General features: G+C 44.3%; 1 protein-coding gene across 6 annotated transcripts in view; it reads right to left on the bottom strand.

Moving 5' to 3' along the window:
* ARFGEF3 (ARFGEF family member 3) overlaps positions 1-15,133 on the bottom strand; it is a 183,751-nt gene that overhangs the window by 58,235 nt on the left and 110,383 nt on the right. For all 6 annotated transcript variants that reach the window (XM_058735422.1, XM_058735423.1, XM_058735424.1 and 3 more), the window contains 2 exons: positions 4,206-4,372; positions 2,709-2,874 (listed from right to left, as the gene is read on the bottom strand). In XM_058735422.1, coding sequence (XP_058591405.1) covers positions 2,709-2,874; positions 4,206-4,372 — 333 coding nt within the window. The remainder of the gene's footprint in view (positions 1-2,708; positions 2,875-4,205; positions 4,373-15,133) is intronic.

Genomic DNA, 15,133 nt, shown 5'->3' with positions numbered 1-15,133 from the left:
TCTGCATGGTGTTTGAATACTATTTCATTATAGCTTTGATTCTCACAGTAAGTCCATGAAGCCTAGACATTTCTGGTAACACATCTCTTTTTTCCCCCCTCACATTTTATGTACTTCTATTTGCATATTAAAAATGGTGCATTCCAATAATTAAAATCATACAAAGAAAAAAATGGCGCTTGATTAAACTGCATTTTACAGCCTGCAGAGTGCCTTAGACCAACTTAGGCTTTATTGGTCACCCCCAACCAGCTTCTTCCTTCACCAACATGCAAGTTCTTTTCCTTCCCCACCAGCCAGACAAGCAGAGGGAAGAGGAGGGTTGGTGTTCCCGAGCAACATATCTCTTTGAAAAAAGTTGCTAAGATAGGTTTTAAAATTTCTCACCACAAGAAAAAAAAAATGTGACCATGTAAGGCGACTGACATTAACTAAACTTAGTGAGGTGATCATTTTGCAATGTACACATATATCAAATCATCATTTTGTGCACGTTGGGCTAATATAATGTTATATGTCAATTATTTCTCTACAAAATTGGGGAACCGAGGCAGGGAGAAATCTCAATGACTGCTCAAGTCGGAACAGGCCAGTTTCACTGAAACGAATTTGACCCGGAGTCAAATGGTCTTATGACATTCCCCCAAAATTTCCAGTTACGAAAGTTATGTTTCCTATATGCTAGGTAGAGGGCTAATGGATTCAAGTAATACAAAGTTTATCTGAGTGCTAAAATTCCTCAGTTCTAGACAACACTTTTATAGGACATCAGGAATGGCCACAGTAAGTACAACGTTGATGGTAAGATCGTGGCTATTGCTTTTAGCTGCACAGGATGAAAAGATCCGATGGAAGTTTCCCAGCTCCACGTCAACTACTGCTCAAATTCACTTGCCATCTCATACTGGGAATTTGCTACAAAGAATCGCAGAACTTTATTTTGTAGAATTCTGCGTGAAAAAGCCTATGTTTTTCTCTCATTTTCTAGCTAGAGTTAGAGAACTCTCCCGTGGATGTGGCCCACTGAGCTTACAGTTCCGTGACAAAGGGGTGGCTGAGTCACAGCAATGACTGATGAATGTGGCTACTGTGAGTGACCTGTTGTTTGTTCACTTTTATGACTGCTGAATGACTCCTTTTGTTAAGGCCCAGGTAAGAGTCACAGAGATTAATTTTGGCAGAAACTACGGTATTTGAAAATTAAAGCTGGCACATTTAGGATCCTTATCCAGGTTCCAAGGCGCTTTAAGCGCTGGGCAGTACTTTCAATCCCTATTGGACGGACTTGGCAAAGACAGGTGGAAACGAAGCACTGCTTACAGGCAACTGAGTAAATGTCCCACACGTGTATGCATTCCTAGATTTTGAATGGATGTAAGTGTTACCATGGTTAACCAAATGCAAATTGGTCACCTGTCCAGTGATCCGGATCCCCAAAGTTTGGGACCTAAGCCTCGCTTCTCTCAGTCGCACCCTAGTTCGAGAACTAGGACTCCAAACACCTGCCATTGGCCGAGACTCTGCTGGCTGTGGACAGACTATGTGTCTTGACTCCCTGCCTGGTTCCTAAATAGCACCTCACCCCACATTCCTCATTGTTGGGTTCTGCTTGTCAGTAGTCTACTCTGCCTCCTTTGTAAGAGCCCCCCAGTACTAACCGAAGGTAATATAACGTTCATTTTGGACAACAGAAATGGCAGGGAAGGCATAGGGCCATGGCCCACACATCGTGTTAGCCAGAGCCAGGAGATGATTCAGATCAGAAACCAGTCTGGGAACTCAGCTCAAACATAAGATAAGCCTGGAGATCTAATATATGAAGGCTACTGATGACAAGTCTTGAGTCCTCCCTGGTCTTTACCTGACATCATGGTGAAGCCATGAAAAGCCAGGAATGACTGTGTTTGCCCACCCACCCAAATTCCTTCATGACCACATCCCATACTGCTCTCTATGCTCTCACGTAAAAAATATTTTTCTTTTGGAGAGAGAGAGAGACAGAGAGAGTGCGAGTAGGGGAGAGACAGGGAGAAAACGAGAGAGAGAATCCCAAACCATCCTATGCTCAGTGCGGAGCCCATCGTGGAGCTCGATCTCACAACGGTGAGATCATGACTTGAGCCGCGATCAAAAGTCGGATGCCCAACTGAGCCACCCAGGTGCCCCACGTGAAATTTCTAACGGACAGGGTTTTTAAAACTCAGGGCACTGAAGACAAAGAGGCCGGGCAACTGTTTGGCATTATTTTTAACTCTTGTGCAGCTGGGAAGGGAAGAGAGGACCTCCGATACGGATAGGAAATGGGAAGGGAGCCAAGTTGAAAGTCAAGCGTTTTAACGTGTCTGGCAGCTCGGGAGCACTGAAGGATTAGGGTCACCTACTAGTACGTGAGAGCTTCCAGGAACAATTCTGGGCTTCGTGCCCAGAAAGCACTTCATATCCCTAGCAGAGGCCTGTAGCTCTCCCCTGACAGATGTGGGTGCTAAGTAGTCCTCATCCGAGGGGGCACAGTGAGTCCTCCAGGGTCCCGCGTGAAAAATGGACGGAACATTCCTGTGAGGTGGCTTCGCAACACCTCCCTGGCACCGTCGCCAGTTGCCGGCGGGGGAGGGTTTTGCCGGGGCTGTTTCAAGGCTGCTTCTCTGAAAGGCGCTCTCGGGCACTCTCTCCCCGCCGAGCGCCACACGGCTGCGTGAGGAGCCACTGACCGGTCAGCATGGTGATGAGGGGAAGGCTGTTATCCTCTGGGCTGCCCCAGTAGCCAGCTTCTCCGAGCATGTTCCTGTCAAGCACCTGATGGTAGAGTTCCTCGATCCAGGCCTGGGAGAAAACCATCAGCACCCCGCTGGTCTGCACCTGCTTCATGAACTCCTTCTGCAGAGAGGACCACACGAGAAGGTGACCAGATAGGACCCCCCCGCAAACGAACAGGCCCCTCCTCTGCCTCTTTCTCTCACCGGGGCCCTACCTGAGTCGAGGCTTCGAGGAACAACAAAACCTGTCGATTGGGAGTGGGGGGGGGGGTGGCAAGGGAAAGGGGAACCAAAATGGAGAAGTCCCAAACTTCATGAAGTTCCTTTTACTTATGAGATCTTAAAAAACATTTTTTTTAACGTTTAGTTATTTTTGAAAGAGAGAGAGAGAGAGAGAGAGAGAGAGACAGAGCGTGAGCAGGGGAGGGGCGGCGAGAGAAGGAGGCACAGAATCCGAAGCAGGCTCCCGGGCTCTGAGCTGTCAGTACAGGGCCTGACGCGGGGCTCGAACTCATGAACCCGGAGGTCACGACCTGAGCGGAAGTCGGACGCTTAATTGACTGAGCCACCCAGGCGCCCTACTTATGACATCTTTCTAAGAAACCCACATAAGGATAAAGAACGCTGCACTTCCTATCTTTACTCTTTGATGTGTGGGGGGATTAGAAACAGCACAGAAAAAGGAACGCAGCAGCTCCCTCTCACTGCCCCAACTGCCGCAGAGATGGGAGTGTGTCCCCTGAAACAGCACGTGTGCCTCGACAGATACTTGACTTACACCCACGAAGCTGCCAGTTCCCCTCGGGAGTTTACAATTTATCAAGCGAACGAATGATTGCGGATTCCCTTCTAGCAGCTCTGTGGACTAAGGCTCGTGAACTGGGATCAGGGCTATACCATGGGGTGGCTCGCTCCGGCGAGGGAGCCAAGCACAGCGTAATCACCATCGTGCTCATTCCACAGCTCCCAGCAGGCGCTTTGTTACCGACAGCTAGTAAGCTTAGCTCCGGGTCACAAGTAGGTCCGGGTACCTTCCGGAGGACAACGAAGAGGTTTCGCAACACGGCAAGCCTTGCTTTTTGGGAAAGGGGGCCATACCCTGTACGTCGTCTGATGCTACTGAACATTCTGATCACCTGTTTTGGAAGGTGGCTTACACTTGAGTGTGTGCAGCAATGCCACCGGCTGACATTACTAGGCCACTGGCAGGAGGCCGCTTCCAGGGACTGGGGGCCCTTCCCTCTCTGGAGCAAGGTGGGTAGCTGTGTGCCCCGCAGCACGATGCAAACTGCACCGCACCCCCTTCCACCCTCCACACAGCCCCGCAGGGACTGCCCAGTCCAGAGTAGCAGGGGACATCCCTGCTATCCCTCCCAGGGATCCCTCCCAGGACAGCGATGCTCGGCTTTGCAGCCACTTCTGGCCAGGTCCAAGCGGAGACCACGCACTCACTATCATGCCCGGTGCCAGGGTGGGCCGCTTCCGGTAGTAGTCGCCGTGGGAGAGCTTCAGGTTGAGCAGCAGGGCGCAGTGCGCGGCCGTGTACAGGCTGTCGGCGTTCATCAGCATCTGCAAGCTGAGGCTGCCGCTCCCATCGAATCCGGGAGAGTGCATCATGCCTGCGGGAGAGAGTCAAGAAACCTTTGGGCTTGCGAGCAAGGCACCTGGCAAGACTGTCCTGTGGACAGCCGTGGGCCAACCCTAGCAACAGGAACAGGCACCTTGTAGGACACTCCCGGAAAGAAACTAGAGCCAGCCAGGGGTATCGTGAGGGCCGGACACACGCCTTAGCCTGGTGGGGAGGGGCATGCACTCTGGAGGGAATCTACTGGGCAAATCTTGAGGAGTTACCCACCAAATACTTCGGTAAAACCACTCAGACCCCCTAAGTCTCAGCTTCTTCACCGACGAATGGGCAGAAAAATCGACCGCGTCTGTCTCTTGCTCAGAGTCTCTAACGACTTCCCATCACAATACAAATAAAACCTCCTGGACTCCCCCTCCTCTCTCCTCACTCCCCACAGCCACCCGGACCAGCGCTGCTCCTAGACCAACACCGAGACTGGGCCTGCCTCAGGGCCTTTGCATTTGCTCTTGCCACACTCCCCAGAATGATTTCTCAGGATCTCTGGAGGATGTGCTCCCCTTCTTTCAGGTTCCTGCTCAAGCATCAGCTTTACAGAGACCTTCCCTTTCAATTCCATCTGAGAGAGCCTCCCCAATACTGCCACCCCTGCAATATTCCTCCTCCCCACTCTGCATTGTTTTCATTGCCTCCATGTCATTTATTCTACCCAGCATTATACTAACATGTATTTATTGTCTGCTGTCACTACTACTATCTACTTTTACGTAAGATCTATGAGAGGGTGGGGCTGTGTTCGTTTCGTCCCCTACGGAATCCCCAGTGCCTGGAGAAATGCCTGGTATAAAGAAGACCCTTGAAAACTATTTGCTCAACGAATAAAAATGAACGGACACGTTTGTTACGAGAACGAGATGTGATAAGGCATGTAAAACGCTTAATGCAGTAACTGATACATACTTTTCTAACAGCAACAATGTTCCTCAAAAAGCAAAACCAGAATTACCACATGACCCAGTAATTACACTCTCTGGTACGCAGCACGCTCAAAAGAATTACAAGCAGGGATTTGAGCAGACACTTGTACGCCAATTTCACTGCAGCATGATTCACAATTGCCCAAAGACAGAGCCAACTGAAGAGTCCATCGACAGATGAATGGATAAACGGAATATGGTACATACGGACCACGGAGTTCTAGTGCATGCTACACCATGGATGAACCTTGCAAACATGCTAAGTAAAATGAGCCAGGCACAAAATGACAAATGTAAGATCCATGTAAATGAGGTACAGGCAGGAACAGGCAAATTTATGGAGACGGAAAGTAGATTAGACGTGACCACGGGCTGGGGAAGAAGACTTTCTCTTTGGGATGATTAAAAAAAAAAAAGTTCTGAAAACAGTGGTGATGGTTTTACAACATTGTGGATACAGTGAGTGCCATTGAACCGCACACATAAAAATGGTGAAAATGGTGAAAATGGCAAATTGTTAAGTTATATATATATTTTTTATCACAATTAAATAATAATGTAATATACCAAAACCGTTGAACTGTGCCCTCTAAATGGGTGAATTGTATGCTACATGAATTTTATCTAAATAAATTTTATTTCAATCAATCTTTTAAATGAGGAAACAGAGTTTCAAAAATATATGTAAATGAAGAGCTATTGGTTTTTCCCTCATTATTTTTTCTAAACATCGTTTTATGTTTAATAAGGTTTTCATTTTGAAGGGCTCCTTGTGCTTTATACAAATTAACTGAAAGAAAACAAACAAACAAACAAACAAACAAACAAACAACTATATCCCCTGCTTTAAAGGTGGGCTCACTCAGGGGCACCTAGGTGGCTCAGTTGGTTAAGTGTCCAGCTTTGGCTCAGGTCATGATCTCATGGTTCACAAGTTTGAGCCCCACCTGCGCTGACAGTGAGGAGCCTGCTTGGAATTCTCTCTTTCCCTCTCTCTCCCTTTCTCCCTGCCCCTCCCCAGCTCATGCTATCAAAATAAGTAAATAAACTTAAAAAAAAGTGCCTCATTTTTCTCAAAGCTAGAACAAACAATCCTAAAATTTGTATGGAACCACAAAAGACCCCGAAGAGCCAAAGTTATGTTGAAAAAGAAAACCAAAGCAGGAGGCATCACGATCTCAGACTTTAGCCTCTACTACAAAGCTGTAATCATCAAGACAGTGTGGTATTCGCACAAAAACAGACACATAGACCAATGGAATAGAATAGAGACCCCAGAATTGGACCCACAAATGTATGGCCAACTAATCTTTGAAAAAGCAGGAAAGAGTATCCAATGGAATAAAGACAGTCTCTTTAGCAAATGGTGCTGGGAGAACTGGACAGCAACATGCAGAAGAATGAAACTGGACCACCTTCCTATACCATACACAAAAAGAAACTCAAAATGGATGAAAGACTTGAATGTGAGACAGGTAACTATCGAAACCCTAGAGGAGGAAGCAGGCAACAACCTCTTTGACCTCAGCCATAGCAATTTCTTGCTTGACACATCTCCAAAGGCAAGGGAATTAAAAGCAAAAATGAACTATTGGGATCTCATCAAGATAAAAAACTTCTGCACTGCAAAGGAAACAATCAACAAAACTAAAAGGCAACCGACGGAATGGGAAAAGATATTTGCAAATGACATACCGGATAAAGGGTTAGTATCCAAAATCTATGAAGAACTTACCAAACTCAACACCCAGAAAACAAATAATCCAGTGAAGAAATGGGCAGAAGACACGAATAGACACTTTTCCAAAGAAGACATCCAGATGGCCAACAGACACATGAAAAGTTGCTCAACATCACTCATCATCAGAGAAATATAAATCAAAATCACAATGAGATACCACCTCACACCAGAGTGGCTAAAATTAACAATTCAGGAAACAACAGATGCTGGCGAGGATGTGGAGAAACGGGAACCCTCCTGCACTGTTGGTGGAAAGCAAACTGGTGCAGCTGCTCTGGAAAACAGTATTTAATTTAAAAAATGAAAAGTAGAACCACCCTACGACACAGCAACAGCACTACTAGGAATTTACCCAAGGGCTACAGCAATGCTGATGCATAGGGGCACATGTACCCCAATGCTTATAGCAGCACTGTCAACAATAGCCAAATTATAGAAAGAGCCTAAATGTCCATCAACTGATGAATGGATAAAGAAGATGTGGTTTATACATACAATGGAATACTACTTGGCAATGAGAAAGAATGAAATCTTGCCATTTGCAGCAACGTGGATAGAACTGGAGGGTATGATGCTAAATGAAATAAGTGAGTCAGAGAAAGACAGGTATTAAATATTTTCACTTATATGTGGAACCTGGCAAATTTAACAGAAGACATGGGGGAAGGGAAGGGGGAAAAACAGTTACAAACAGAGAGGGAAGGAGGCAAATCATAAGAGACTCTTAAATACAGAGAACAAACTGAAGGCTGAGTGGGGAGGGAGGCGGAGGAGAGGGGAAGATGGGTGATGGGCATTGAGGAGGGCACCTGTTGGGATGAGTACCGGGTATTGGATGTAAGTGATGAATCATGGGACTATGCCCCCCAAAACCAAGAGCACATTGTATACACTGTATGTTAGCCAACTTGATAATAAATTGTTTTTTAAAAAAGTGTCTCTTCTATGAAATGTAAGTTTTCAAAACTAACAAGTACATTGGAAACATAAATTTGTAACTGGAATGGTTACTTCTATCCTTGTGAATTTCTTAATGAATATGCTAGCAAGAGGATATGGACCAGAAGAAGCTTTTAAAGTTGAAAAATCTTCAAGACCTTTGCTTATTTGAGAACTGTATAAACACTTTTTTGTTCGGAGTAGGTATATATGTTCTTCCAATAAAACTACTTTATGCAAATGTTAGGCATCACCTCTTCCTTCAAGAATTTTACAGCTGCCTTCTGAAAAAAAAAAAAAAAAAGAATTTTACAGCTGCCGTAAGAGATTTTTTACTGAGGGCACTTTGTGATCAGAGGCAGAGGTGAATTTATAAAAGAAGGGTTGAGAGCAGGATTTAAAAATGACATCCTTGCTCAGGATACGAACACTGTGTTCCTACCCCTGATGGTCCAGAGGAAAACTCCATACTCTTAAGCTCCTGGTGATCTTGGTTCTAGTCTCTGGTAAATTGAAAGCAGAATTCAGTGTTGCTGGGTGTTTATTCTGGATAGAAATGAATATTCGAGTTTTTCAGGAAAACAGAATTTGCAAGTGGCTCTGATCTTAGGCACGAGTAATAATTTCTTTAAAAAACTTAAAACCAACTACTATTTACCTCGGAATATGTCTTGGAAAACCCAGTACATGTTCAGATGCTGAAAAGGAAGAAGGCAGCTGATGCGTCTGCTGACCCAGAGACGCAAATCATTGGCGGAGGGGTGACAATGTCCCGGAGGGCACTGCTAACGGGTATGCGGAGTTCTGAAATAATCTGTCAGACCTGTTAGAAACAATCCGTTGGTACTGCCCTCTCTCTCGAGGTTGGCTAAATTTCCTACATTACACGGAGCTGGCAAATTTGAGCATAAAACAAAAGGATGTATTATCTATCAGTCATTTTCTTACCGTACCAAATACAGTTCACTGGCGATGTTAAGAAGGAAAATAACACAATGGCCATTACTTTATTAAGTGATTTCTAATTTTTAGAACGAGTCTCTTCTCATACATTATTTCATTTGACATATAAAGTATGGATCAATTGCCTTCCTTTATTTTACCAGTAAGGAAAGTGCCTCAGAAATATTAAAGGAATTTACCTGAAGTTATATAGCTAGAAATTGGCAAAAGGCGTTTGGTTACAAACTCCAGGCACTTTGCACCATGCCATGCCGTACTCGCTACCAATGTCATGAAGAGACTCCACTCCATCATTTCCCTCTTTAATAGATACTTTATTTTACATTCATCCTGACTGGGTTCATTGAAGTGTTCTAGATTTGGAGTGACAAACTATAGGAACTATGACCTTTAACACATTCTGGCCACTTGCTTTTTCCAGTGTTCTGTAACATTCTCTCCCTCTATAATTAAGATGTTCTTTACTGTCAGGAACGGGAGGGTGGGTCACCTGCTTGATTGGTTACCAGCAAAAAACTGGATACAAGATTAGCATAAATGACCTTGAAATATCTCCTCCATGTCTTAGACAATTTAATGTGCCTTTTCAAATACAAATTAGGTACTTATGCAAAACATTTAACAGAACAGAGAAATTTAAAAAATAAGAATAATAGTCCCTGCTTCTCCCAAGTCCCAGTGATACCCATCCCAGATCGTACTACATACATTGTAACGAAACTTGGTATTTTCTTAGTAATCTACGTTAGACATCTCTTGATATGAGCACTTCTAGATCTGCCTCATTCTTTTCAAATAACTGGGCATATAGCACTGCATGTTTGGACTATGATTTATTTAAGTAATGCTCTATTGGTAGACATTTATGTAGTTTCAATTACGAAAATAGCTGAAATGATGTAATAGCTTTTAGCACTTATGCAAGTGTATCTGTGGGCTAAGTACCCTAAAGCAGAATAAAGACATACATTAGGTTTGATAGATATAGCCCAGGTATCTTCCAAATAGTTTTATACCAAATGTTCTTCCTGCCAATGGTGCATAAGAATAATGTTGTACCCACTCAGCAATACTAGGCATTATCAATTTTCTAAACCTTTATAATGATGTTATGTGATTTTTGGTTGCATTTCTATACACTAATCACAAAGTAGCAGAAAGAGAAATTAAGAGAACAATTCCATTTATAACTGTCCCCCCAAAGAACGAAATACCCAGAAATAAACTAATCAAGGAGGTGAAAGACCTATACTATGAAACCTATAAAACATTGATAAAGAAACTGAAGACGACACAAATAAACGGAAAGATAGCCTGTGCTCATGGGCTGGAAGCATTAATATTGTTAAAATGTCCATACTACCCAAAGCAATTCTCTATCAAAATACTAACAGCACTTTTCACAGAACTAGAATAATCCTAAAATTTGCATGGAACCTGAAAAGATCCCCAAATATCCAAAGCAATCTTCAGAAAGGTATCACAGTCTCAGATTTCAAGATACACTACAAAGCTGTAGTAATCGAAACACTATGGTACCGGCACAGAAATACACACATAGGTCAGTAGAACAGAATGGAGAGCCCAGAAATAAACCCATGCTTATATAGTCAATTAATCTGCAACAAATGAGGCAAGAGTATACAATGGGGAAAAGACAGTCTCTTCAGTAAATGGTGCTGGAAAAACTAGACAGCTACTTGCAAAATAAAACGGGATCGCTTCCTTATACTATACACAAAAATTAACTCCAAATGGATTGAGGACCTAAATTTGAGACACAAAACCATAAAACGCCTAGAAGAAAAAGAAGCAGTAATCTCTTGGACATTGGCCTTAGCAACATTTTCTACATATGTCTCCTCATGCAAGGGAAACAAAAGCAAAAATAAACTATTGGGACTACACCAAAATAAAAAACTTTTGTCCAGCAAGGGAAACCATCAATAAAACAAAAAAGGCAACCTGCTAAATAGAAGAAGATATTTGCAAGTAATATATCCGACAAGGGGATGAAATCCAAATATATAAAGAACTTACACAACTCAACACCAAAATCCAAATAATCTGATTAAAAATGGACAGAGGGCCTAAACAGACATTTTTCCAAAGAAGGCATACGGATGGCCACCAGACACAAAAAGATGATCCCTATCACTAATCATCAGAGAAATGCAAACCAAAACCATAACAAAATATCATCTTACACCTGTCAGAATTGCTAGAATCAAAAAGACAAGAAATAACAAGTGTTCCTGAGGATGTAGAGAAAAAGGAACCCTCATGCACTGTTGGTAGCAAAGTAAATTGGTGCAGCTACTGTGGAAAACAGTATGGAGGTCCCTCAAAAAATTAAAAAGAGAACTACCATATGATTTAATAATTCTACCACTGAGTATTTACCTAAAGGAAATGAAAGGGGTGAAAAACACGCACCTCCATGGTTGCTTATTGTAGCATTATTTATAACAGCCAAGTATGGAGGTGTCCATCCATAGATCAATGGATAAAGAAGATGCGGTATACACACACACACACACACACACACACGCACACACTGGATTATTATTCAGCCCTAAGGAGAATGAGATCCTGCCTTTTGTGACAACATGGATGCATCTAGAGGGTATGCTAAGTGAAGTAAGTCAGAGAAAGACAAACACCTTATGATTTCACTGATACGTGGAATCCAAAACACCAAACACGCAAAAAGCAGAAACACACTTGTAAACCCAGAGAACAAACTGATGGTGGCCAGAGGGAAGGTGTAGGCATAAGCAAAACGGGCCAAGGGGAGTGGGAGACACAGCTTCCAGGTACGGAATAAGTCATGGGAATAAAAGCCCCAGCACAGCATAGCCACAGGATGTCATCAGTGGTACTACGATATGTTGTATGGTGACAGCGGGTAGGTACACTTGCCACGAGCACAGTATAATGTATAGATGTGTCCAATCACTAGGTTGTACACCTGTAGCTAATGTAACAGGCTATATCTCAATTAAGATAAAAAGATTACGCTATTTTACGTGGTAACATATTTCTTTAATGAAGTCTCCGGTTCTAATTTTTATATAACGTTACTGCTTTATTTTCTGATGATAGAAGTTACGAGAAAAAAAATTTTTAAGAGGTTTGGAAAAAGGTCCCAACAAGCAAATGAAAATAAAAATAGTCTGTAATTACACCATTCTGAGATAAGTACTAACATTTGATGTTAATTTTGGATCCTTTTAAAAATTACATTATGACCATTAACCGCGTCCTTATATGTTACTGGAAAGCATCATTTTAAATAGCTACATAATTTCACAAATGGAGGTATCGTAACTCAGTTAGCTTTTCCCTTATTTAGGGGCATTTAGGTTGTTTCTGGTATTTTTGCTGTGAAATACTGCTATCATATACATTTTGATATATAAATCTCTGCTTGAGTTTCTGTTCCCTTAGTATAAGTTCCTGAGATTCTCTCAGGAGCCAATGCGGGGACAGGGTTCCATGGGTGTCTGTCTGTCAGGACTTGGAAAACTGTCACACATTTGCTGGGCTACAGTCTGTGACTGTGCTTTCTTCTTTAAAAAAAATTTTTTTTAATGTTTATTTATTATTGAGAGAGAGAGAGAGAGAGAGAGAGAGAGAGACAGAGCATGAGCATGGGAGGGGCAGAGAGAGGAGGAGACACAGAATCCAAAGCAGGCTTCAGGCTCTGAGCTGTCAGCACAGAGCCCGACGTGGGGCTCGAACTCGCGAACCGCGAGATCATGACCTGAGCCGAAGTTGGACGCTAAGCTGACTGAGTCACCCAGGCGCCCCTGTGATTGTGCTTTTAATCCCAGCAAATCAACTTCCGAGGGTTCTGTGTTCTCGAACAGTGTCTCCGATTTGCCCATCCACTCAGCTCTCCTCCATTACCCCGCCCGCCCACCCTAGTAGATAGAGTGCGATACTAAGAACGGATCTCTGGACCCACACTTTGCAGATTTGTACCCTGGCATCACCACTTTGTAGCTGTGCGCCTTGTTTGACTTATGACTTGACCGCTCTGTGCCTCAGTTTTCTCGCCTATAAAATAAGGAGAATAATACTGCCTATCCTATGGGATTATTATGAGTATTAAATGAATCAATATATGTAAAACCCTTCATCAATGCAGGGTATAAGGGAAGTGCTATGTTCATACTAGCTATTATTATTCTTAAGGATACATAGAAATGCTAAAGAATAACTTCAAGAAAAGACACCAAGATCCAAGATATTTCAGAGGCGATTTCTGGGTGGTATATAATTACGCCTTTTTGTCTTCATATTATTACATTCTCTCGATTTCACATTTCACAAATGCCAGGGTATTGGAGGAAGATTTTGTTAGACTACTTACTCCCTAACCCTGCTTCCAGAATACTTTTCTTCCTCCCCTTACTAAATTTTTTTTTTAATGTTTATTCATTTTTTGGGAGGGAGACAGAGAGAGAAAGGGAGAGACGGTGCAAGTGGGGGAGGGGCAGAGACGGGCAGAGACAGAGACACGATCCGAAGCAGGCTCCAGGCTCTGAGCTGTCAGCACAGGGCCCGACGTGGGACTTGAACCCGTGAACCGCGAGATAGTGACCTGAGCTGAAGTCAGACGCTTAACTGACTGAGCCACCCAGGTGCCCTGTTCCTCCCCTTATTAAAGCAAACCAATCAACCAACTCCACCAGTCATCGTGGTAAATGAGGAAACGTTAGGCGAAAGTCACACGTTCACAACGGGTAGGGCAGAGAGACAGGAGAAGCCATCACGGAGTGCACAGGACAGCCTACCTCGGACGTAATTTAGGGGAAACAAATGGACTCTTTTTCTTAAAGTAAACACTTGAGGTTTCCACTCACTGCAAACAAACCTAATCCTAAGCGACACGGAGGCAGGATAACACATTCATTTGTTTGCTGGAGGACTTCTGCCTGTATTTTACCTCTCGTGTTCCACAAAGACACTGAATTCCGTTCGTATCACCATCTCCTGGGCTGTTTAAATCCCAGGGCCCAAAACTGAAGCCGGAAAGAGCGTACTTGCCTTCCTGGCTTTGGATCCACAGGGCTCCTTCCGGAGACTGTGGGCCGTTCCCAGAAGGCAATGAGAGGAGGGAGGAAGCAGTGGGGCAGAGGAAGGAGACCCTTAAACGGGCAGCAGATGGAGGTCTGTCTGTGGCTTTCTGCTGCCTGGCAGTGCCAGAGGGCCTGGGCAGGGCCCCAGAGGATAACAGACAACGGTGCCCGGCCTTGCCAGAGCAGCCCAGGCCCCACGCCACCTCCCGGGTGCCAAGGAGTCTGTGAAGCAGATAACGGGGGATCCCTGGCCATGTGAGAGGTGAGCGGCCTCCCTGTGAAGATCCCACCTAAGCCCCAGCTTCTGGTTTTACCCTGGAATGGACAGCTGAGGGAGAGCATCAAATGCCTGGCCAGCCAGGCTGGCTGGGGGGTGGGGGGGGTGGGGTGGGTCTGGAGTCAGACCTGTTGTAAAGTAAAGAAACAGATATTTCTTGTATAATGGAGATTCATGATCGCTGTACTATCTTTTATGAAATCGGGTGCTTTATAAATATCAAATCGCTTGCAATGAGCCTCACATGTGGTCACGGTGAATCTCAAGATCGTAACTGGACACCGCTAATCGAAGGAACGGCAATCCCGAAGCCACACGCCCGTGTGCCTCTATTCATTGCTGTGTGAGGCTGGCTCCTGCTGTCTTGTCCCCGAGGAGCCACCTTGCACAGATGCACTCTGTTCTATGCAGGAAGAGGAAGGCGTTTCTGCAGCTGTCCCGGCTCACGTCCATTAGTCATCTTTATAAAACCCATTTTGTCTGAAGGTTTTCGAGCGCCCCCACCATAGGAAACTAACAGCTTTCAAAGGAAAGGCTCCCTTGAATCACGTGTGATTAAGGGGGCTCATTTTAACTGTATGTTAGTTGTCTGAGGACAGGAGTCTCTGAGAAATGCTGAGCGTGTCTGATCTCAGCCAGCAGGGCAGACCCTGACAACAGGTCAGGGACAAATGCCCAGTGGGAGTTGTTGGCACAATAAGGTTTAAAGCTTTTGACGCAAACTCTCTAAACTTTGCCTTGGGTGGACAAAGGCCATCTGTCCTCTCCCGGGTCACTGCAGGGTACAGATGTTTCTTTTTTACTAATCTTC

This window comes from Neofelis nebulosa, chromosome 6 (assembly GCF_028018385.1).
Source record: "Neofelis nebulosa isolate mNeoNeb1 chromosome 6, mNeoNeb1.pri, whole genome shotgun sequence".
Lineage (NCBI taxonomy): Eukaryota > Metazoa > Chordata > Mammalia > Carnivora > Felidae > Neofelis > Neofelis nebulosa.
The sequence above is the reverse complement of the archived record's forward strand: the minus strand, read 5'-3'. Positions and strand labels throughout refer to the sequence as shown.